Below are 22,194 nucleotides of genomic sequence, written 5' to 3' on the forward strand. Positions count from 1 at the left end.
TCACAGACAGTTTCCAGATTTTACAGCGGGGGCCGTTAAGTTTCAGTGGCTGCCTTACAGTTTATACCGTTTGCCTGTGCAGTGGCCTGTGAGACAGAGATGTGCGTCCCTTTGCCAGAGGGTTTGGCTTTACTGGAGGACTTTGTGTCTCCAGAAGAAGAGGCTGTGCTGATGGCTGCCATTGACTGGTCCTCCACTGAAGATGTTGTCACAGGTGAGAGGCTGCATCATGTTTCTTCGTTTTGTGATCTGGTTGAGATGCTGTACTTGTGCTTGTCTTAGTCTTAATTCTTCCATCAAAGCGTAGTTTATGTAGTTAAACATGATTTATTTTATTTTGAATGCAGTGCTACATCTTTCAGGACTGCAAGTTGTGTTTATTTTAAATATTGATGAATCTGTTGGTTAAGATTTGATGATCAGCTTTTTGTATGCATTCTTTAAAGCAAATTTTTTGCACTCTGACTTTTTTAGGGATCATCTTTTAAATTCAGATAGGAAGCTGTGTCTTCAGAAGTTGCATCAATGACCGTTTATATCTAAACACTCCTGTTTTAAACACAAAATAAAGTCTTACATTATGCATATTTTATGTCTGTATAATTTTAAAGCAAGCGACAGCTGTGCTGATCATTCAATCTAATGTGTTTTAGCTCAGAAAGAATTGAAGCATAGAAGAGTCAAACATTATGGCTTTGAATTTCGATATGACAACAACAATGTGGACAAAGACAAGCCATTACCAGCAGGTAAGACTTCATTTCTTTTGATTTAAAATAAAAGTATTTCACTACAACCTGTACTTGACAACTTTTATTTGAATGCTTTTCTTTGTTAAGCTTTTTACCTGCTACACATGATGCTCTACTCGCATCACATTACTTTGGGACAGGAGTCCAATCTTTTATACCACCACTAAGAGTTGCCAAATCCATCCCACAACTCACTTGTTTTCATGCTCTTATTGCAAAACAGGGATAACGGCTGGTATTAGAAGATTTCAGTCTTTATTGCAGGGAACAAACATGACTGCCTGCCAGTGTAACAATGGAGGTGATGATGCATTATTGTTAATGAGGGAGAAAATGAGAGCAATTAACAGGAGATCCTCTGTGCCACATCCAGGGCTTCCGGAGGAGTGTCTGCCCATTCTGGAGCGATGTTTAAAGAAAGGACACATCAGCGTCATGCCCGACCAGCTGACCATCAACCAGTACGAGTCAGGACAGGGTGCATTTGTTCAGTCATACTCTCTTCTTAGTTATCACACACAAAGCCACAATAAAACAAATTTCAAAAGATGGCTATATATATATATATATATATATATATATATATATATATATATATATATATATATACATACATACACACACACACATACAAAAACTATCTGTAAATGCTTATATGTGCTTATCACACTTGGCAGTTGGGGTCTGTGCATGAATTCATTCATTCAACCTTTATACAGTCATGTGATTTTTCCGGTCTGGTTGGGTTTTGAACCGATGATCCTCTGGTCTGAAGCCCAACGCTTAACCACTAGACCATTTTTTGCTTGATTAATTGTTTGGTCCAGAAACCTGAGAAGATGAAGAGTCGGGGGGTGGGGTTGTTGTCAATCAGTGTCTTGATTTGTCCACATCCCAAAGATATTCATGTTACTGTCAGAAGAGGAAAGAAACTAGTAATAAAAATACTCGTATTTAATAAGTTCAAAGGATTTGGACTTTTTTTTTTTTTAAAAGACTGTAATTAATTGATTATGATTAATTATTACTGCTTGAGGATGAAATCATGATTTTGTTGTTGTTGCACTTGCTGACTATTTTTAAAACTTTAAAAAGTCAAATCATAAGTTAGTTTTACTGATATCCCACCCAAAGGTGGCAGTAGAACATTTCCCATGTACATCAGTGTCGTCTCTTCAGTGTCCTTTGGCTATTCTTAGCTCATTATCATCTCAAGCTCATAAGCATTTTTATTATTAAAATTTGGTGATGTGTTGTGATTTATTTTTGTTGTCCTGCTTTAAAAAACACTGAAAATAGTGGTCACCAGCAACAACACAATCAAAGATTTGTTTTTTTAAAGAAATTATGCTATATTCATTTATTTATTTTTGTTTTTTTCTGGTTGTTTAGGAATTCCTCCTCATGGTGCACTCACTCTGGCCTTGACGAGCCCATCCTTTCTCTCAGTCTGGGAGCAAAGGTAAGGACTCAATCTGATGTAGAGAGCTTGAATCTTTGACTGGACTGGGTTGCTTGATGTGAGGATGTTTCGCTTCAAATCGCAGAAGCTTCCTCAGCTAAAATTCTTGCTCTGGTAGTCTGACTTCTGTCTTGACCCTTGTAGAGAAGAACAAACAGAAGCCACAAAAGCTGGATTTTTAAATCTAACCAGACCCCTCCTACCGAGAGGCAGACTGCTATTGGCTAGTGACTAAACAATTGCCTAATTAGCACCCTCCTAATGACAGGGTAGCTGTCCCTCCTAATGATGGGACTAATGGCTCTCCTGAAGAGTCTCCTGATGACGTGAATGACTCATTACCATGAACAAAAGACTGAAACTTTGACCTGAGTACCCCATTGTAAACAGGGGACAAAGCGTGTCCTCAGACCCCCTCCCCCAGTTAAGGCTGGGTTTCAACTGTTTCACATTCAATGCTCCTTCACCCCTCTCTCAAACCATTTCTTCTCTCTGGCTAAGATTTTAACTTCCTTGTCCTCAAACGTGTGGTTAGTGTTTTATGGTGGAGATGAACTGCAGACTGAGGTCCACTGGCGCCCTCTCTGCGGTGCTGGTGTAGTCTTTTGTGTAAAGGTTGCTTAGTCTCACCTATGTAGTGTTCGTTACAGTTTTCCTGACATCTGATAGAATACACTACATTGCTCTGTTTGTAACTAGGAATCCTGTCCTTAGGGTGAACTTATTTCTGTCTCAAGGTGTTAACAGGTTTAAAGTAAACTGGGATTTTGTGCTGTCTGAAGATGCTCTAGTTTTTCCCTACTCCTGCTAAATAAGGGAGAGACACTCCTCTTCTTCTTGTCTCTGTCTCCTGTCTGTCTGGACTCTGTTCTCTAGGACTACTGCACTTTATCCAGGGACCATCGTGGGTACTCACATATTGTGAGGGCTTTCTGGACAAGTTGTTGTTCTTTAGCCCTTCCCTCTGTAGTTGTGGGCACCTGTAGGGCTCTGTGTTGAAGAGTCCTGATCACCCCGAGCTTGTGTTCAAGGGGATGGTTTGAGCCAAAGAGCAGATATTGGTCAGTGTGAGTGGGTTTTCTGTAAACCCCTGTCTGGAGCTGCCTGTTCTCTCCAATCGTAACATCACAGTCCAAGAAGGCTAAATGGTTGTTTCTGGCATCCTCATGTGTGAACTTGATATTGGAGTCCACCGAGTTGATGTGCTCTGTAAAGTCCTCAACTTCCTGTTGCTTGATTTTAACCCATGTGTCATCGACATATCCAAACCAGTGACTGGGAGAGATGCCCGTGAACGATGCCAAGGCTCTCTTCTCCTCTAGCTCCATGTACAGATTGGCCACAATGGGGGATACTGGAGACCCCATTGCACAACCATGGATCTGCCTGTAGTAATTCCCCCTAAACATGAAATACGTGGTGTTAAGACAGATCTCCAAGAGTTGGCAGATGTGGTCTGGTGTGAGTTTGGTTCTTTCAAGTAGAGACGCATCCTCCAGCAGTCTCTGCCTCACAGCTGAGACAGCTTCAGCGGTGGGGATGTCACATCAAATGACACCATAGTTTCATCTGCCTCCAGCTGAAGGTCCTTGATCTTATTCACAAAATCTGTGTGTTCTCCACATGGTGGTCTGAGTTATCCGCTAGAGGAGCCAAAATCCACTTGAGGTGCTTGGCCAAATTGTACGTGATGGAATCCCTGCTACATACAATAGGCCTGAGTGGCACGTCCTGTTTGTGGATTTTGGGTAGTCCATAGATGCATGGAGTGGCCTCCCCAGAGTACAGTCTGTAGTATGCCTGCCTGTCTATGAGTCCCTCTTTCTCCAGGTTTTGGAGGTAGTTAATGATTTTCTTCTTATAGCCGCTTGTGGGGTCCGATGTCAGACTACGAGGCCTGTCCCTTGACCTTAAGGTAAACGAACAAGTAGGGAAGGTTGCTGCTGCTGCTACCATGACCAAAATATCAGCGAATGTGTGGAAAATATAAAGCTCCCTGTAGCCACCAAGATCTCTGTATACGGAGCTCCTGTCCTGAGCATTCTGCTCTGTGGCAGCAAGAGCTGGACTACTTAATCACACCAAGACCATTGACTTAACAGCTTCCACCTTCGGTGTCTGCGCAGAATTATGCACATCTCTTGAAACATCCATGTAACCAACAAAGACGTTCTGAATCAGTCTGGCCTACCAATTATGTTTGCCCTCCTGGCCATGTCTACTGCACACCAGTTGGTCACATCCCCAAAGATGTCCTCCACAGGGAGGTTGCTGAGGGGGTCACAGCATGTTGGAGTCAGCACTGGGATGTCAAGTTTTTTTTAACCTTTATTTAACCAGTTTAGTCCCATTGAGGTCGAGATCTCTTTTGCAAGGGAGACCTGGACAATTATGCGTAAAGTTTCCAATTCATCTAACCTGCATGGCTTTAAATCTTTGAGGATCCCAGAGCACCCGGAGGAAACCCACGCAAATACGGGGTCAACATGCAAACTCCACACAGAAAGGCCACTTGTGGGAATCAAACTCATGACCTTCTTGCTGTGAGGCAACAGTGCTAACTACTATCCACCGTCTGCAAATGTGACATGAAGTTTTGTGATGTCAACATAAACACATGGGAAAGTATAGTAATTCCAGTTGTAGCCATCAGCCTCCGTATGCAACTGTCTCACCAGAATTGGCTTATACAGCCACAGCCAGTGCTGCCCTACGCAAAACTGAGATGGAGCTCCACCTACCAGGTGCAACTCCATTGTCTTTCACGACAAAGGAGCCAGCCATTCATTTTGTGTGTGTGTGTGTGTGTGTGTGTGTGTGTGTGTGTGTGTGTGTGTGTGTGTGTGTGTGTGTGTGTGTGTGTGTGTGTGTGTGTGTGTGTGTGTGTGTGTGTGTGTGTGAGAGAGAGAGAAAATAATAGGCTTTCATCTAAGTGTCCAAAGTGAAAGGGTGAACAAAGATAAACAGATTAAAATTTGGTTTATGTTGCTTATATAATATGCTGTCTGTCTGAACATCTCAACTCTGTTGAGATGTTCAAAAAGCAACTAAAGACTCTACTTTTTAAACAGGCTTTTCATGGCCAATAATCTTTTAGTACCGAGTGTGTATTTTTACTGTATATTTTTATTGTTTTACCTTGTAAAGCGCTTTGTGACCCCTGTCTGTGAAAAGCGCTATATAAATAAAGTTTACTTACTTACTTACTTACTTACTTGTTGCAGGGAGTGATCTTATCATCACGTGTATAATGTAAATTAGGAGTAGCTGTGGTTGAAGTTGCTTGTATCCTGAAATGAGATTGTTTGTCAGTTTCTTTCATTCCAAAGCCTCAGGCTGGTGGCCACAAATTGTAAGCAACATTCTGTTAGCAGTGTGGTGCAACCCAATCAGAGAAGTACTTATCCACAAATGTGACTGGCATAGTGATTATGGAGTAAAGGAACTTGAGGGATTTTGATAAAAAAAAAAAATGTACTTTTCAAACTTTGCTTAAATCCGCAGTGCAGCTTTTTTGGTGGTGGTGGTTGTTGTTCGAATATTTGTATTTCGAGCATCTAAATGGTAAATGGACTGCATTTATATAGCGCTTTTCCATCTGCATCAGACAGTCAAAGCGCTTTACAAATACTGCCTCACATTAATCTTGATGTGAGGGTGCTGCCATACAAGGTACTCAGTACACACCGGGAGCAACTAGGGGATTAAGGACCTCGCCCAAGGGCTCTTAGTGATTTTCCGGTTAGGCTGGGATTTGAACGGAGGATCCTCTGGTCTCAAGCCCAATGCTTTAACCACTAGACCATCACCTCCCAAACCATTGAACCATCCCAATGCAGAACATCTCAGTGCAGAATGTATCCTATGTGTTTTGAGTTTTTGACCCTATGTGCTTAATTTTTATGTGCTTAATTATTTTTTTCTCTCTTTGCACATTTTACATAAGTTTGCTCAAATCCACAAATCACATTTTTTTTTTTTTTCTTCAAGGATTAAAATGTGGAGTTTTGTGAAAAAGGGTTGGGCATTTTATCTATATTATAATAGCCAAGTGCCGTGTGTGTGCATGCGTGTGTATGGCTGTGATCACGGAGAAACCGGGGACAGCTGACATTTGCTGTTTGGTATGCTTATGCATTTTGGGTCAATGATGAACGTTGCTAAAACAGAAAGTTGGTAGGACTATTTTTGGATAAATTAGCAATTATAGCCAACCAGTAACCAGTGGACATTGTGTTGCAATGCACCATGGGAGTTTGGGGGTTTAAATGTTATTGTGGTTCATGTTAGTTTAACACTGTTGTTATTGGTTTGAGTTTTTTGTAGTTCAGTTGGTTTTGTCAGTTTAGTGAAGTGTCATGTTGCCTTACCGTGAGTAAAGAGTATTACGTTTAATGTCTTCTGCCACCATGTGTGTGTAAAAATTAAAAGCACTTGCTTGCAGGAGCTACCGTCTGTTTTTGCGTGTAAAAATTAAAGGACTTGCTTGCAGGAGAATGCAGAAAAAAACAAAAAGCTGTGCGTGTGTATGACTGGGGACAGAGTGAGAGCTCAACAAAGGATCAGATAGTGGACATATAGCATATAGCAAGCTGTACAAGAAGTTGAATAGTAAGAAAGGAGAAAAGGACTTGTACTGATCGGCCAGACGAAGGGACAGAGCTGGAAAGGATGTGCAGCAGGTTATGGTGGTAAAAGATACAGATGGTAATGTGCTGACAAGCGGCTAGAGTGTGTTGAGTAGGTGTAGGGAATATTTTGAGGAGCTGATGAATGAATAAAATGAGAGCGATAAAAGGCTGGATGACATGAAGAGAGTAAATCAGGAAGTGCAAGGGCTAAATAAGGATGAAGTGAGGGCAGCTATGAAAAGGATGAAGAGTGGCAAACTATTCCCCCAGCGCTCGCTGTGCAGCTTTGGGAAATGGTCTCCTGCAGTGCTCGTTGCAGGCGCAAGTATTGTAGGGGGGTTTGGGGGCATCCTCCCCTAGAAAATTTATAACCCTCTGAAACACTATTTTCTACATTTTGAGGGCCAAATTTTGTGACATAAAGCCATAGTTTTTTTTTTTTTAAATCTTTGTTACAGGCTTACTTTAATGCCAAAAGAAATGGGGTATCAGGCCACAACACAGAAGAGTGTCAAAATGTGTCAGCAGCATCAGAACTGCTAATTTATACACAGCAGTTTTCTCAAGAAAATCCTTACAAATGTTTTTTTCTTTACTTTAAGATTAATTTCTGATTACTGTACATTTTGACCCTAAAGTAAAGTAGTATTAAGTTTAAAAAAAGAGATTCTTTTAAACTCTTTGATGTTTGTCTGTAAATTAAAACCGTAACTTATCTGTTGTTGTTTCAGACGAGATGATTTCTTGATTAATATAAGGAACCTTGTGCAGTTATTTTTAGACAAATAAAATAGCATGAAAAGTAATGTGTATATTTGTAAGCCTGATTGATTCATTCATTCATATCTGCATTTAATGAATATAAATATTTGTTATAAACAACAAATATACACAACAAGAGATGATGTAACAATGACTGCAGTGTGTTTGTTAGGATTACTCAATGTGACATCAACCTCATGATGAAATCTTTTTTTGATTTAATCATTTCAACATTTAATTACACTCTGATTGCTTTTAATGTTGTAATCAGGACAGAGTAATTATTAGAATATGAATTAAACTATTCTAGTAATTATGAATCCTTTGAAATTATGCACAATAAGGGCAGGGCTTCTACCTGTGCAAGTGTCTTTGAACTTTGATTTCATGGGTGTGTTTATTGATTCATTCATTTAATGTTAAAATGTAAAAGGAAACAACTTTTTCAAATAATAAAATAGTTGCTGTTTAAGCAGGCTTTGTTTTATTTAGAAGCGTAGCAGCAAGTGTGAGTTTGCAGAGATGACAGGTGAGCTGAACTCTCAGGATGTTTAACCAGATGAAGGTCTTCTGCAGCTCAAATTAGTGGAGTTTTTTGGAGACACTTTATCACATTTTGAAGCGCAGAGATGTTCTTTTCTTCTGTCTGGACTTCAGGTTTTGGTATATTTACACTGACAAAGAAGCACAGAAGGCCTTGTATAAGCCCATAATACAAGAGCTTCGCGGGGGGTGCGAAGCCTAAGCATCCCTCAAACCCCCGGCTTTTTAAGGTGTGTTTTTTTTTTTTTTTTTTGCATTCCATCACGCTGAGGAAAAAAAATCCTGTTATATTCATGTCACCTCGTTACAAATAACATGTTGTATTCTGCACCATACAGCCTGGCTGCCACTTCCAGCAGCGATGGAACTGAATTTTGGAGCTTTTTTTTTTTTTTTTTTTGCTAAAGCCTGATCATAACTGAGTAATGACGCACATTTGCACAAATGGTGTCTAGACATATTCATGCTCCACTTAATAAAGACATTCTCAATGGTTGAGATGTTTTTAATTCAGCAGTGCAACTTTTATGTTGACTCTCACACACGTTCATGTTTTTGACACTTTGCAGAGCATAACATCAACCTAAATTAATTTCTTGGAGACTTACTCTAACCTTTTGCAAAACAACAGCATGCCTACGAGTTTAATTTAAGCATAAACAAAGCCCACTTCTTGAGTCTGAATTAATGATTGCTTCATGGGGAACGCCGTTTTGTCCCCACAGTCGAAGTAAGTCCCAATGGGGAGCAGATTTGTGCCCCCACACAATATTTAATTACTGTCACACTCTCACTGTGTCCTTGTTGTTAATTAAGTATATAGTTAATGAGTCTTTTACAGAGACTGTTCTCTCTTGTGAGAAGAGCTGTAAACTGTTAATAAATAGGAGAATTTTATCCTTGTCCTCTAATAGTGCTGATTGATCCTGAATTAAAGGGATCATAAAAAAAATCAGTTGTGTCTGCCTCTACCATTTAAATGGAGCTTTCATGTTAAACTTTCTCAAAACCTCAAATCTGACTGCATTTAGAAATGGTTGCTAAAAGCAGTGTACAGATCTACGAGACATTTTGGAGTTCTCTTACTTATGTCAAAGGAGACCATGTCCATATTTTTGTTTTCCTGTAAGACACGACTACTGAGCCAGTCTGCAATTTTTATAAATGTTTTCTGTAAGGTTATTTTCTTTGGGGTCATTTGAATGAATTAATTTATTCAACACACACATACTTAACAAAAAAAGTGCGTAAAACAAAAACCAAAAACTCGTAAACAGTTTCCCAGTTTTGTGTGGCTGAAAGGGTGTAGGTAGAAGCAAAAGCTTATAAACACCCACCCCTCATTTGAGGGTACTGACCAAATTACACTAGTACTACAGATTACACTCGCATCGCAGACGTTTGTATCTAGATACCGATTCGTATCGATTAATGTCCACACGCCTAATACCTATGGTAAAAATTAAAGACCTCTCCATTCTTTGTAGGTGGGAAAACTTGCAAAATCGACAGTGGATCAAATGCTTATTTGCCTCACTGTAGTAAATAGTTACTGTAAATATTATTACAAATAACAAATGCATGATTTTTCAGTATATAGATTGCACCTGAGTATAAGTTGCAGGACCTCTCAAACTACTAAAAAAAACAAAACAAAACAAACACTGTGACTTATATACTCCAGAAAACACAGTAGTTTAGACTATCTTTGACTGAATGTTATGGGATAATAACAGCAAAAATGGTGACAAAGGTCAATTTTAACTTTTACAGGGGCAAAAGTTAAAGTTGCTCCAATTTTGGTTAAAGAAAAAAAATGTTTTGTTCAGTAATAATACATTTTATTTATAGGTGCATTTAAAAAAAAAAAAACTCAAGGACACCATTACAACGCAGCAATAAGCAAATTTAAAAACATATAATATACAAATTAGAAGTAAAAACTTAAAAGGACATTTAACAGTTAAGAAGAAATTATATAACAATTTAAACACAGAACAGAAGTTATGCAGTGTAATGAATGGAAATCACTGTGAATAGGCTTTCTTGAACATGTGGGTTTTGAGACGTGATTTGAAAATGGCCTGAGAGTCACTGTTATGGATATCAGGTGGACGGGTGTAACCAAGGTGGCAGGCAGAGTGGCTGAAAGCTCTGGACCCCATAGTGGTCATGCGGGCAGGAGGAATGGTGAGGCTGAGGGAGGAAGATGATCTGAGAGTATGGCTGGATGTGTTTATGTGAAGAAGTTCAATGAAGTACAGGGGGAGCAAGTTTATGGGGGACCTTGAAGGTTAGAAGGATGAGCTTGTAATCAATATGGTGAGTGATTTGAAATTACAAAGTACCATCGAGCACGACACCCAGACTCTTGATCAGAGGGGAGGGAGAAATTGAGTTGAGCTAATAGGACTAATGAATGGAATAGTTTATAAATGGTAAATGGACTGCATTTATATAGTGCTTTTCCATCTGTATCAGACGCCCAAAGCTCTTTCCAAATAATGCCTCACAAGGCGCTCACTACACACCGGGAGCAATAGGGGATTAAGGAATTTGCCCAAGGGTCCTTAGTGATTTTCCAGTCAGGCTGGAATTTGAACCGAGGATCTTCTGGTCTCAAGCCCAACGCCTTAACCACTAGACCATCACCTCCTTTGTACCGTGTTAAATACTTGGTTTACGAAATAAAGGTCAAACAAGGTCAACTTCCGTTGGTTTCTATGACGTTACCCCTGTAACGCAATAACTAAGCATGACGGATGGTGCAAACTATTCATTTTTAAAACTGTATTAACTCTACCAGTAATGTGCATCACTCTTTACCACAATTGGAGCAACTTTAAGTTTTGACACCTGTACAAACTGAAATGGTCTTTGTCACCATTTTTGATGGTTTTACCCATAACTCCATAACATTCAGTCATAGATGGTGCAAACTATCCCTTTTTGGAATCTTTATGATCAGACAGTTAATGTGGTATAGCTTTCACTATGATTAGATCATTTGTATATGTTCACCCCTGTGTAATTCTTCATTGACCCCCAACCTGCCTACAGCTATCACCCTGGGATGGCCATCATATATTTTTGTGTAGGCCATGGTATACTGAGACTGCATTGTATGTGTTGTTTAATACCCTTAAGTGGTATTAAAAACCTGCCAGGCCCATGGACTATTAAAGTAAATGTTTGGAGCTGCACATTGGTGATGGTTTCAAGTGCCTTGGCTCAGTTGGGCTGGTTTAATGTGGCAGAAGAGCAACATCTGTAGAGTCTTCTAGATCCTTGAAGGGTTTTTGAACAGTTGACATGAAGTCGAAGATCTTTCGATTTAAAGAATCAGTTCTTAGTATGTTTTTATGGATGTGTTTGCGAATCATGGTGAACAGTAACAGAAAAATCATGTGAAGAAGAAAATGTGTGCTCTGAGACTCTTCCCATAGTGAAGAAGAGAATGGGATAGCTTTGCTGGCTGGGCCAACATCTTTGACAGCCCAAGAAAGATACAGTCACTAAACTAGCCCTGTAGATCCCAGAACATGCGCTGTACACTAGGGGAGAAATTGACTGCTTTCCAGGTTACGTTGCACAAATATGCCTGCACTTTGGAATAACTCTTGATACTGAGTGAATTTCATATAGCCATGCAGGAGTATGTAGATTGGTGGAAGGGCCGTGGGTGCCTCCTGCCAAACATGGTGTCTGTGATCAAGAGACTTCCAAGAGAGTGTGCAGGAGGCAGGAATTGAAGTCACTCTTAACATTCCTTCAGTGCATCTGCCACATTTCAGCATTGGCCAGTACTGATATAAATGACCTGATTGTCATCATGTAAAGGGCCGTTTGTTCTTCACCCAGAGATGCTTATATTCTGCGGGAAGTAGAGCCTTCTCTTGTCGTGCCCTGGTCCTGTGGAATGCTCTCCCTGCATTAGTGAGACAGTCGGACGAATTTGTAGACAAATTTGTAGAATTTGAAGACGCATTTGTTTTCTATTTTATATGATTAACATAGTTTTACTAATCTTTTTATTCTTTTTACTTTTTTTAAAAAACTTTTTTATTATGCTTTTAATCTTTTAATTCTGCTCTTTGATCTTTTGGTTTAATTTGCTGTCATAATTTGGCGCTCTGTAAGTTCAGTAAATTGAAATTTTTGTTTTGTGCCACAGTAGTACTACATTTTCTGTAGGATAAGTCATGTTATTTATTTTTTTTAACTAGTTTTGAAGGTCAACTTGTACTCTGGTGCATCTTATACACCAAAAAGCATGCAATTATTATTAATAGTGGTATTTATATTAGGCTTTCCTGGTAAGCAATGCACTAAACACAATATACTTTGATAATAAAAGAATAAATGCCAATAATAAAAAGTACACTACAACAATGCAGAGAAATCCAAAATTAAAAGACTGATAATATAGAATAATGGTGCGACTTATACTGTGCTCTGACTTATATAAGCTTCTCTCTCTCTCTCTCGTTCTCTCTCTCTCTCTCTCCCTCCCTTCTTCCTCTTCAAGAGGTATTTTTTTTAATAGGTGTGACTTGTACTCAGGAAAATACAGTCTTCACACACAGGTTCAATCAGACATATGGATTTTGTGTTATATGGCTATTATGTTAATGTCTGGTTCATCTAATTTGGATATTTGTCTTGTCTTTTCGCATGCAACTCCTCTGGTTTATGTCTAGACAAGTACACCATTGCAATGCATGTGTGAAAGAGGCTTATGATACTCCCACATGATCTGTGGAAGAGAGACAAAGACACCTGCCCAAAAGGTAGAGGGGGTATGACAAGCCACAGCTCATTTCCATTTAAAGCAAAGAACATAAAAACAGGTTGTTTCTGTGAGACCTAAAATCACATTTTTAGAGGATCGGTTCAGTGTCTGTAGGTGATTTTTGGCAACATATGTTAATATCTCGAAGCCACCTGGTTAGTTATATTTGGCTGCTGAAAAGGTGTATAATGTGACCAACTTAAATGGTAAAATGATGAATGGGCTTCAGTCCTGTTGTACCTTTTCCATGTGAGAACTGTTTTTACAAAGATGCTCCACAATACCAGTCTGTACACCTGGAGCAATATGGGGTTTAGTGTCTAATTTAGGAATTTATCTCAACAGCATGAACCCACTATTCAGACTGTGGAAGTTCTTTTCACTAGAATAATTGCAGTACCTCTGCCAGTTGATGATTATGTGCAACACTGTGACACTTATACTGAAGGGGAACACTGGTAATGCTCATTGCTCACTGTCGTTGCATCTGGAAAGGCATGTGGCATAAAATGTGCCACATCGAGCAGAGCCATGCAGGATCCGCTGTGGTGATCCAAGCATAAATAGATAGCAACTGATTGGTGGGATTTCTACAATAGTATTTAACAGATTTCAATGGAATTTTATGGGCATGTGGTCCTTTGTCAGGGAAGGCTTTATTAAAATTTAGGTAATAATCCACATCTATCTGAAAATTTTTGTTGGGATAGATAGTTTGGCGGTCAATACATGCACATGGGTTCGACTCCTGGTCACATTATCAGTTTGTGTCCTTTTGACAAGACACTTTATTTGCATTGTCCCAGTCCACACAGCTGTAAATGGCTACTGGTTTTGGCTGGAGAAGTAACCTCCATCGAACTGGGCCCTCTCCAGGGAAAGTCGTAGGCTCTCATCTCCTTCCTTTATCTACGGAATCCAGGGATAAGCACCAGCACTTATGAAGGACTTACTTTCTAGGCATGATACAACAGTTCTCTTCCGGTTATTTATTTAGTTATTTTTAAACAAAAGTGCCTTTTGATGTGCACATGTATTGATTGGACTAGTAGCGAAACTTAATGGAATGGGTTGCTCGTTAACCAGAAGGCTTGGTGATCGACACTTTTCTGTGAACGTGTCCTTGAGGACAGGAAGCCCTAACAGCTTTAGATGTGCAGGGAAACTACTAGAACTGGGAATGTGATTGTAATTTTTTTATGTAATCATTTGCAAAATGCATATAAAGATGAGATTTGTAAGGGAGAATACATTGTGTGTTGCTCCTTTTAAGTGTAGATCTGAAATGTCACACAGTAATTATTGTAGTTTTTATCCAATTTACACCAAAAATACCAACAGCTTGCTTTGTTGTCTTGAGTGAAAATCCCATCTGTTTGCATTGGTCTTGCTGTTGCACCTTGTATACTGTGCTGCAGTGAAAATGTCAACAGGTGGGTGAAATGGTGGTCAAGGTCAAGTCCTGGTTGTTGTGAATTGACAAAATGATGCCCTTATACTCTGCAGTGGGACTGACTGAGATGAACATCCATGTGTTCGTGCCTGTCTGAACCTTAGGGACCCTGTTGCCGATTGCCCATCATGGCATCTGTCACGTGTACATTGACAAAATGTGTGTGCCTGCTTGGTATCATATTCTGCTAGAGCATAGGTTTTGTAGGAGTAAGGTTTTGGCTCACCACAGGGCTCTTTTGTTTTTGTTTAATTTGGTGTAATCTTTAGTGGTTTGCATGTCTGTGGGCATAAAAAGTTAATCCAGACGCTGCTTTAATTCCTTCTCTGTTCACCAATTTAGAATGTAAACACCCTCAAACTAAAAAGAAAGTCTGCAGTTTGAGCTCATATTCTTTATTCATTATCTGCCACTGTAAGTCCTTGCAGACGGCTAATAAAATAAGAACAAAGGTGCAAATAAGTATTGACTTACAAATAATCAGCACGAAGTGCTGCTTGCTGTGGAGGACAAAGCACCCCTCTGGCATTTAGTTTAAGTTGACTTAACTGCAGATTCACTTGTTTTTTTTTTTATTATGGATGTGTACAAAACTGAATTTTAAATAGTAATATGGCTTGCATATTCAGTCTTACCATTAAACCTCCACTCATGAAGTGATGGATACTTTGTCCATGTACATGATTTATGTACTTTATGTATTGTGTGTGTGTGTGTGCGTGTGTGTGTGTGTGTGTGGCTATGTTTGTCAAATTCTCCTGCAGCGTGATTTGTTTTTGAAGTCATAAGTCAGTTGTTGCTTTCTCAGACAGAAGTTGTTTTTGTCTCAGCAGTCTATATGTGTGTTAGGTTTTTGCTATGTCTGCATAATTTCTTTTCTCTTTTTTGGCTGCTTGCATTTGTTTGGGGTTGTCACACTCTGCACAAAGTCAAAATAAAAGGCATCACAGGGGGGAAGCATACCCTACATGCCCGAATGATCGTGTGCTTTATTTAGAGTGTGATAGTCATTTCAGTGTATGGTATATACACTCATCAAAGTAGTAATGGTGAGATGAGCCACACATTGTGATTCTAGCTCTGTTAGTTGCAGATATAAAAGCTGATTGGTCTAAGATGTGGATTATCTCTCTGACCCTGTTGGATGCATTCTGGAAAATATGGAGGGTTTTTTTTGGCAACATCTTTGTGATGTTATTGTAACATCAATTACAAATGTACTGATTGTTTTACAGAATCTTACAAGTGCTGGAGGATCCAGATCTATCGGTCTTTGTAATAGATATGAAGTCGGAGTGCTCCTACATATTGGTGGGTTTATTTTTTATTTTAATTCACACATCCTTGATGTCTTTGTGTCTTTAAAGACAGTGATGGAGTTTCGTCATCCTGATGGTCGTGTTGTTCCAGTTGTGTTGCCAGCTCGGAGCCTCCTGGTTATGAAGGGAGAGAGCCGATACCTCTGGACCCATGGGTGAGCTGGATTATGATGGAACAGATTATGTTGAAGCGGACATTAGGTGGATTCACAGAGGATACAGTTTCTCTTCATCTCTCTGTTTGCAGTCAGAAAAGAGTACATTTGCTGAGCTCTTTTCTCACAACTTTCTAAACACTTTCATCCCCTTTTGGCAAAAGATCCCATGCAGTCATGTGGCCTTCTGTCCCAACAATGGTATTTTGGAGAGCAATAGAGACACTGGATTTGCTTGCTCAACACAAAAGCCCCTCTCTAAATACATTGATCACTTAGATGGTGAGGTCATTGAAGATATGTGCCCAGATATTTGCTAGTTGGAATGCAGAATTAACACAGTCTGCCTGTTTAGTTTAACAGAATTTGAAAGAACATATTCACTTCTAAAAACACACCCTCCCTGAAAGTAACCTGAGGTTAATGAAATCCAGTTTGAAATGCAAAATGCACCTGGTTTAAAAGTGGCAAATACCACCAGAATAGTGGGCAAAACCTCTGCGGATGTGTAATGCACTGCTAGTTCGGACTGTGCACTTGTTAACTATCAGTCGTCTGACATTATATTTATTCTAATTATAAACTAACAAATCAACCTGAGCAAAGACTGTATAGAAAGAACAAATTATCACATATGAAGATGTTGCCATTTTATCTGAGGACTCCACCCTCTTCCCTGTGCACATACTTTTTTCCTCCTTCATCTGCGCACACACACACACACACACACACACACACACACACACACACACACACACACACACACACACACACACACACACACACACACACACACACACACACACACACACACACACACACACACACACACAAGAATGTAATCCAGCCTGTATATATAGATATACACACATGCGCATGCACATAATGCCATTAGAGCATTTGTATCCTGTTACTTAAATAGCTTTCCTTTGTCCATGCTGATTGGTGAAACCACATACGAGTCACTAAACCTCAATGTGTCCTATGAGACGTGAGGTTGAAAATAAAAGACTACTGAAGAAGGGTATTAATCAATGTACAGGCCTTGAGTCAGTCTACAAAGTATGGTGTTTACATAAACCTTCTGTGATTTAATACGGAGTAGTCACAAAGTACGACTATAACATAGTTTCTTGTCTTTTGCAGGATTATGCCTCGGAAGTTTGATATTGTGCCATCCTGTGTCTCACAATGCCTTGCTAATTCAACACCTGTCATTGGGACCAACACCAATCTCACTTTGAGCAAGAGGGACACACGAACATCTTTCACTTTCCGCAAAATCAGACATGAACCCTGCTGCTGTGGTGAGATTACGTTTCTCAACAGCCCATGTGTGGAATTGGTGTGATACATAAACCTCTCTGCTGCTCTCACAGATTGAAGTTAAACAACAGTTTGAAGCATATCTGAGGGAAGAGACAAGTGCTGACAAATTTGCTGTTAAAATGTACTTGTTTCATCCTTGGTAGAGAACATATGATGTGCAATCAAAAGCATATTGTGACAGCTTAACCACATTTTCAGCAAATATAGTCTCATTGGGAATCAAACCTGTAACTTGGCCTTTGTGCCAGAGTAATGCACATTTAAATGTCTGATAATGTAGATTAATTTTAGCACACCGCATTTATGCTAAGCTAACAGGCTGTCCTCAGTGGTGAACAAACGGTGAGCAGAGGCAGCACCAATGTGCTACAGTAGTAAAAACCAGAAAGTACCACTTTTGAGTTTATTTCATTTATTGTGGAAAAATATATTAAACAAAGACTGGCATCAGATTGCATTGAAACACATGGAATCATATCGTTCCATAATAGCAGACATCATTCCTGAATCGTGTCACAGCCCATGTATCTAGACACATATCGAATTATTTTATCAGGGAGAGATCCACAGGAAAAAAAGTCTCATATTTTTGTGTGATGGCACATATACACCTTCTGACAGAATTCCTCTTGTGAAAGCTTTGGTTCATTAAATTTTGTTGTTAATCCACATCATCTTGATTATAATAATAAGGCAAACAGTGCTGAATGATCAGTGACAACTCTTAAAGTTAAACAGCTTTGTTCAGTCTGAATGAAGCTGCTGGCCTTTTCGTGATCTCCTTTTATTCCTCTTTCTCCATCTTTCCAGCTTTTCCTTCTGCCTGTGACAGCCAGAGAGCCTCTACCCCTGCTCCCCCCTCGCTTCCCTATCGCCAAGCCAACGCAGCTCGTCTGGAAGAGGAGTATGTGCATCGGGTGTACGATGCCATTGCCTCCCACTTCAGCAGCACTCGCCACACCCCCTGGCCTCGTGTTTGCTGCTTCCTTTCCTCTCTCTCACCGGGAAGTTTGCTGGTTGATGTAGGCTGCGGAAATGGGAAATACCTCGCTGTCAACCCGACAATTTTTGCAGTGAGTGTCATTATATAATGTCTGTAATTATTTGATGGCAATTTGGTGAAAGTGCGTTTTTTTTTTTTATTCCCCCCCCCCCGGTATGAAGTACATGGGGATGTAGTGATCAGCATGTCCATCCATCTGTTTTCACTTTTTAGTGCGATATCTCAAGAACCACGTGACCAATTTCATTTGTATTTAGCATAAGGGTGTACTTGGACACTAGTTGATTATGGTGACCTTGGGGTCAATTTCAAGGTCACAGGGAGATATTGAAGATATTGGCATCACCACCCTTGTTAGCGCCATATCTCAAGAACCAGTTGGCTAATTTCATTCATATTTAGCATAAAGGTGTACTTGGGTGATCCCAATGCATATGGGCCAGTTTTTGGCATTTTGCCTGTGTACACTACCACCACCACAATGGGGCTGAAATGGAAGAAGCAAGATGTGCTTGTAGTGTAGACTTTCATTTTTAAGGGGTTCAAGATGAAAAGATACTGCATTAACCATTTAAGAATTACGGCCATTTGTGTACATAGTGTCTCCACTTTCACACCCCATAAGTAGTTGGACAATTAGCACTTTTACCGATAGTTTTCTTTTGACAAGTCAGGAGATGGCTACATACATGAGCGTTTCAAGTCAGTGAATGTGCCTGGGATTTCATTTTTAGATCAATCATTAACAAATATTTATGTTAGATTGATATGTTATCTTATATATTAACTGTTAGAATGGCCTAAACAGTGGGTCACCCCTCTGAGTCTGGTCTGCTTGAGGTTTCTTTATTATTAACACGGCTGGTTTTCCTTATAACTGCTGCTTGTTGGCTTGCTCAGGGGGGTTGGTAAGGTCGGACCTTACTCGTGTCAAGCACCTTGAGGCAGCAGTGGTGAGCTAACTCAGGGACACAAAGACTGACAATCAATCAATCAATCAATTTTATTTATATAGCGCCAAACCACAACAAACAGTTGCCCCAAGGCGCTTCACATTGTAAGGCAAGGCCATACAATAATTACGTAAAAACCCCAACGGTCAAAACGACCCCCTGTGAGCAAGCACTTGGCGACAGTGGGAAGGAAAAACTCCCTTTTAACAGGAAGAAACCTCCAGCAGAACCAGGCTCAGGGAGGGGCAGTCTTCTGCTGGGACTGGTTGGGGCTGAGGGAGAGAACCAGGAAAAAGACATGCTATGGAGGGGAGCAGAGATCAATCACTAATGATTAAATGCAGCGTGGTGCATACAGAGCAAAAAGAGAAAGAAACACTCAGTGCATCATGGGAACCCCCCAGCAGTCTAAGTCTATAGCAGCATAACTAAGGGATGGTTCAGGGTCACCTGATCCAGCCCTAACTATAAGCTTTAGCAAAAAGGAAGGTTTTAAGCCTAATCTTAAAAGTAGAGAGGGTGTCTGTCTCCCTGATCTGAATTGGGAGCTGGTTCCACAGGAGAGGAGCCTGAAAGCTGAAGGCTCTGCCTCCCATTCTACTCTTACAAACCCTAGGAACTACAAGTAAGCCTGCAGTCTGAGAGCGAAGCGCTCTATTGGGGTGATATGGTACTATGAGGTCCCTAAGATAAGATGGGACCTGATTATTCAAAACCTTATAAGTAAGAAGAAGAATTTTAAATTCTATTCTACAATTAACAGGAAGCCAATGAAGAGAGGCCAGTATGGGTGAGATATGCTCTCTCCTTCTAGTCCCCGTTAGTACTCTAGCTGCAGCATTTTGAATTAACTGAAGGCTTTTCAGGGAACTTTTAGGACAACCTGATAATAATGAATTACAATAGTCCAGCCTAGAGGAAATAAATGCATGAATTAGTTTTTCAGCATCACTCTGAGACAAGACCTTTCTAATTTTAGAGATATTGCATAAATGCAAAAAAGCAGTCCTACATATTTGTTTAATATACGCTTTGAATGACATATCCTGATCAAAAATGACTCCAAGATTTCTCACAGTATTACTAGAGGTCAGGGTAATGCCATCCAGAGTAAGGATCTGGTTAGACACCATGTTTCTAAGATTTGTGGGGCCAAGTACAATAACTTCAGTTTTATCTGAGTTTAAAAGCAGAAAATTAGAGGTCATCCATGTCTTTATGTCTGTAAGACAATCCTGCAGTTTAGCTAATTGGTGTGTGTCCTCTGGCTTCATGGATAGATAAAGCTGGGTATCATCTGCGTAACAATGAAAATTTAAGCAATGCCGTCTAATAATACTGCCTAAGGGAAGCATGTATAAAGTGAATAAAATTGGTCCTAGCACAGAACCTTGTGGAACTCCATAATTAACCTTAGTCTGTGAAGAAGATTCCCCATTTACATGAACAAATTGTAATCTATTAGATAAATATGATTCAAACCACTGCAGCGCAGTGCCTTTAATACCTATGGCATGCTCTAATCTCTGTAATAAAATTTTATGGTCAACAGTATCAAAAGCAGCACTGAGGTCTAACAGAACAAGCACAGAGATGAGTCCACTGTCCGAGGCCATAAGAAGATCATTTGTAACCTTCACTAATGCTGTTTCTGTACTATGATGAATTCTAAAACCTGACTGAAACTCTTCAAATAGACCATTCCTCTGCAGATGATCAGTTAGCTGTTTTACAACTACCCTTTCAAGAATTTTTGAGAGAAAAGGAAGGTTGGAGATTGGCCTATAATTAGCTAAGGTAGCTGGGTCAAGTGATGGCTTTTTAAGTAATGGTTTAATTACTGCCACCTTAAAAGCCTGTGGTACATAGCCAGGCTATTTTCCAGGCTAAGTGAAGATCTTCTAAATTAGTGAGACGCCATTTCCTCTCCAACTTACGGGTTATCTGCTTTATGCATGTGTGTAAGACTACAACTCTGCTTCCTGGTCCCAACCCTGGATAGTCACGGTTTGGAGGATTTAAGAAAATTGGCCAGATTTCTAGAAATGAGAGCTGCTCCATCCAAAGTGGGATGGATGCCGTCTCTCCTAACAAGACCAGGTTTTCCCCAGAAGCTTTGCCAATTATCTATGAAGCCCACCTCATTTTTTGGACACCACTCAGACAGCCAGCAATTCAAGGAGAACATGCGGCTAAACATGTCACTCCCGGTCCGATTGGGGAGGGGCCCAGAGAAAACTACAGAGTCCGACATTGTTTTTGCAAAGTTACACACCGATTCAATGTTAATTTTAGTGACCTCCGATTGGCGTAACCGGGTGTCATTACTGCCGACGTGAATTACAATCTTACCAAATTTACGCTTAACCTTAGCCAGCAGTTTCAAATTTCCTTCAATGTCACCTGCTCTGGCCCCCGGAAGACAATTGACTATGGTTGCTGGTGTCGCTAACTTCACATTTCTCAAAACAGAGTCGCCAATAACCAGAGTTTGATCCTCGGCGGGTGTGTCGTCGAGTGGGGAAAAACAGTTAGAAATGTGAACGGGTTGGCGGTGTACACGGGGCTTCTGTTTAGGACTACGCTTCCTCCTCACAGTCACCCAGTCGGCCTGCTTTCCCGGCTGCTCGGGATCTGCCAGAGGGAAACTAACGGCGGCTAAGCTACCTTGGTCCGCACCGACTACAGGGGCCTGGCTAGCTGTAGAATTTTCCACGGTGCGGAGCAGAGTCTTCAATTCGCCCAGCCTGGCCTCCAAAGCTACGAATAAGCTACACTTATTACAAGTACCATTACTGCTAAAGGAGGCCGAGGAATAACTAAACATTTCACACCCAGAGCAGAAAAGTGCGGGAGAGACAGGAGAAGCCGCCATGCTAAACCGGCTAAGAGCTAGTAGCTGCGCTAAGCTAGCGGATTCCTAAAAACACACAAAGTGAATAATGTGTAAATAATTTAGAGGTGATTCAGCAGACGGAGTGCTTTAGTTAAGGCACGTGAAGATTACACTGTGAAACAAATCGTTATCTAGGTAACTAGA

At 40.2% G+C, this 22,194-nt stretch overlaps 1 protein-coding gene across 1 annotated transcript in view; it reads left to right on the top strand.

Annotated features, from left to right (window-relative positions):
* Positions 1-22,194, top strand: part of alkbh8 (alkB homolog 8, tRNA methyltransferase) — a 46,620-nt gene that overhangs the window by 12,643 nt on the left and 11,783 nt on the right. The window contains 8 exon segments of the mRNA XM_034169414.1: positions 83-214; positions 654-749; positions 1,126-1,230; positions 2,145-2,156; positions 2,159-2,214; positions 15,763-15,869; positions 17,016-17,176; positions 18,009-18,271. Coding sequence (XP_034025305.1) covers positions 83-214; positions 654-749; positions 1,126-1,230; positions 2,145-2,156; positions 2,159-2,214; positions 15,763-15,869; positions 17,016-17,176; positions 18,009-18,271 — 932 coding nt within the window.

This window comes from Thalassophryne amazonica, chromosome 4 (assembly GCF_902500255.1).
Source record: "Thalassophryne amazonica chromosome 4, fThaAma1.1, whole genome shotgun sequence".
In the NCBI taxonomy this organism is placed as follows: Eukaryota; Metazoa; Chordata; class Actinopteri; order Batrachoidiformes; family Batrachoididae; genus Thalassophryne; species Thalassophryne amazonica.